Source organism: Verticillium alfalfae, genomic scaffold (genome assembly GCF_000150825.1).
Source record: "Verticillium alfalfae VaMs.102 supercont1.4 genomic scaffold, whole genome shotgun sequence".
NCBI classification, from domain to species: domain Eukaryota; kingdom Fungi; phylum Ascomycota; class Sordariomycetes; order Glomerellales; family Plectosphaerellaceae; genus Verticillium; species Verticillium alfalfae.
The window spans coordinates 740,893-743,894 of record NW_003315035.1 but is presented as its reverse complement, the minus strand read 5'-3'; the positions used below and the strand labels follow the sequence as shown (position 1 = coordinate 743,894).

General features: G+C 57.9%; 2 protein-coding genes across 2 annotated transcripts in view; both read left to right on the top strand.

Annotated features, from left to right (window-relative positions):
* VDBG_03645 (sugar transporter) overlaps window positions 1–1,622 on the top strand; it is a gene marked incomplete at both ends in the record, with an annotated part of 2,346 nt that extends 724 nt beyond the window's left edge. Inside the window, 2 exons of the mRNA XM_003005646.1 lie at window positions 312–700; window positions 759–1,622. Coding sequence (XP_003005692.1) covers window positions 312–700; window positions 759–1,622 — 1,253 coding nt within the window. The remainder of the gene's footprint in view (window positions 1–311; window positions 701–758) is intronic.
* Window positions 1,623–2,456: 834 nt separating this feature from the next.
* The window catches only part of VDBG_03644 (Protein tyrosine kinase), a gene marked incomplete at both ends in the record, with an annotated part of 3,845 nt that continues 3,299 nt past the window's right edge, over window positions 2,457–3,002 (top strand). Inside the window, one exon of the mRNA XM_003005645.1 lies at window positions 2,457–2,849. Coding sequence (XP_003005691.1) covers window positions 2,457–2,849 — 393 coding nt within the window. The remainder of the gene's footprint in view (window positions 2,850–3,002) is intronic.

Sequence of the window (3,002 nt, the reverse complement as noted above, 5' to 3'; positions counted from 1 at the left end):
CGAAGACGCCGACGTTCGAGCACCTGTCAAACTTTACAGCGACGACTGGAAGCTTGGTGCCGCAACGCCTCCCCCATTCTTGTTCGCCGCACTTCTGGGTTGCCCTCTTGGCTCTGCCAGTCAACCACTACCTTGGAAGAAAAGGGAGGGTGTTGCCATCGCGGCGTTCTTGATCTTTGCAACATCGATTGCGTCGGCGTTTGCAACGACTTGGTATCATTTATTCGGGATCCGACTCGTCAACGGCATCGGTACGTAGATGATAAACTTTGATCAAGCCAGGGGGGGGCATCACTGACGATTCGACACAGGTATGGGCCTCAAGGCTGTCAGCACACCGATTCTTGCCAGTGAGACTGCCGTTGGCTTGTGGCGAGGCACGTCAATCCTAGCATGGCAGCTCTGGGTGGCCTGTGGAATCGCCATCGGATTTGCCTTCAACCTCATATTCAGCACAGCCAAGACAGACAAGATCACGTTTGCACTCATCATGGCTGCACCAGCCGTGCCCTCGTTGGCTCTCTTCATCCTGGTCATCTGGTTCTGCGACGAGAGCCCGCGCTACTTGTTGCGTGAGTCCAGTCCAAACTACAACCCTAAAAGGGCGTACGAAATTATCCGCAAGCTGCGGAGCACAGAGCTCCAGGCGCTGCGCGACATTTATCTGTTGCAAAAGTCCATCGACAGGGGCGAGCCCCTGGTCAGCGCCCCCACGCAAGACGAGCATGTCAGAAACATTTGTCAACTTCCTCCGGCAGTACCAGCAGCTCCTTCGAGTGCGGCGGCTGCGCAACGCGCTCGTCAGCAGCTCGATCGTCAACCTCAGCCAGCAGCTCTGCGGTATCAACGTGCTCGCCTTTTACTCGGGCACGCTCTTCAGCCGGGCGGGCACGAACCGGGCGACGGCGATGCAGTACAGCCTCGGCATCGGAGCGGTCAACTTTGTCTTTTGCCTGCCGGCGATCCGCACCATCGACACGTTGGGCCGGCGCAAGTGGCTCAACCTGACGCTGCCGCTCATGGCGGCATTCATGGCGGCGGCGGCGCTCTCGTTCAAGGCGCCGGACGGGGCCAAAGAGCCGCTTGTCACCGTGTGGCTGTTTCTGTTCGCGGCGGCATACAGCCCTGGTTTAGGGCCGATCCCGTTCACATACGCATCCGAGAGCTTCCCCTTGTCACATCGCGAGGCGGGAGCGGCGTTCGCCATTGCCGTGAACCTCGGCTTCGCGGGCCTGCTGTCCATGTTCTACCCGAGTATTAACTCGAGCCTGAAGGACGCCGGCGCACTGGGGCTATTTAGCGGGCTCAACGTCGTCGCATTCGTGCTCGTATTCTTCCTGCTGGAGGAGACGAAGCGGCGGAGCCTCGAGGACCTCGACACAGTGTTTGAGCACTCCAAGAGGGACTTTGCCAGGCACCAGGCGGCCAGGGTGGCGTGGTTCTTCAGGCGGTGGGCGCTCGGCAAGCGTGAAGCGAAACCCAGCATTGGTTACCTCGAGGGTGACGGGCGCAAGCCGGGGGCCGAAGCATCACGAACGTTGGGGGGTACGCAGGGCGAGGTGGTAGAGGTTGAGAACAGTGAAGCGACGAGGAGGGAAGAGATTGGCGATTTGTACTGGTGATGGTATGCCTGGGTGTTAGTAGCTCGATCCATCAGGTTCCTGTGTGAAACTGCATGCTCAATTACTGTGAACTGCTCGTCTGTTCAAGTCGGTTTATCGAGGGATCGTTGAAGGCATGCCTTCTGCGGGCTCGCCGATGTTACGATGTCATTGATAGTGGGGGGTGGCAGCGCGGCCGAGCCGGAATTTCCCCATGAGGCTAAAGACACGCCAGATTTCCGACCAATTGGTATTTCTTCGGACGGTGTTGGTATGTCTGCTCAAATCAAGTGAGCAGGATCAGGTGGGGCGATAAAGTGGCTTGGCGACCTTGGGTCATCGTCACTTCGAGGAAGGGGAAGAGTGACCCGAATACGCGTGCGAGAGAGAGCAGGTCACTGCCATTGCTCTCTCTCTCTTTCTGTCCACCGAGAACATTTGGCTTCTCCATCTGTACATAACCCAACACCAGTCTGACTACCTCTGAACTCCAAATATCATCCATAATCCATCATTCAATCTTATCAGCCAAGGCTGTCGACGTCAGTCAGCATATTGGCACCCATTTGGCCGTCGTTCGTGGCAGAACGTCATCACCCACGCCCCCCTCCCCCCCCCCGAGTCTCCAGCAACCCACGCCGGGAACAAGGTTCTCCCCGACCAAGACATCCATATCCACCTCTCGGCACCCCTAACGTCCCACGCGCGCCCCCGATCCCCCGATTAGTACGACTCGACATTCCAACTTCGTACCTGCGACTCGACCTGTTCTCTTCCTCCTACTCCTCTTTTCCTTCCTCCTTCCCATAGCGACTGCACATCGTCGCCGAACCTCTCACGCCACATTCTCACGCCATGTCTAGTACGCCACAATTTCGCTTGACGATCGAGGACGGCCAGTTCCGTGACCGCAAGGGCCGCACCGTCGTCCTCCGCGGCATCAACCTTGCAGGTGACGCAAAGCTGCCCAGCGAACCAGACCAGCCCTCCCATGTTGGCACCGACTTTTTCGACGGCGACAGCGTCAAGTTTCATGCTCGCCCATTCCCAAAAGACGAAGCCCACATTCACTTTTCACGCCTCAAGCGTTGGGGCTTCAACACCATCCGCTATGTCTTTACCTGGGAGGCGCTCGAGGCTGCGGGGCCGGGTCGCTACGACGAGGAGTTTATTCAGCACACAATCGACATTTTGAGGCTCGCCAAGGGCTACGGCTTCTATGTTTTCATGGACCCGCACCAGGATGTTGTACGTCTCGGACCGATCCTGCTTCATGCACCGTTGCCTCTGCTTTGCCGTCTCGTTCCTAACATGATCGACCCCAGTGGTCTAGATTTGCGGTGGCTCCGGCGCACCCATGTGGACGATATACGCTGCGTCTCAACCCCCAGAGCTTCATGG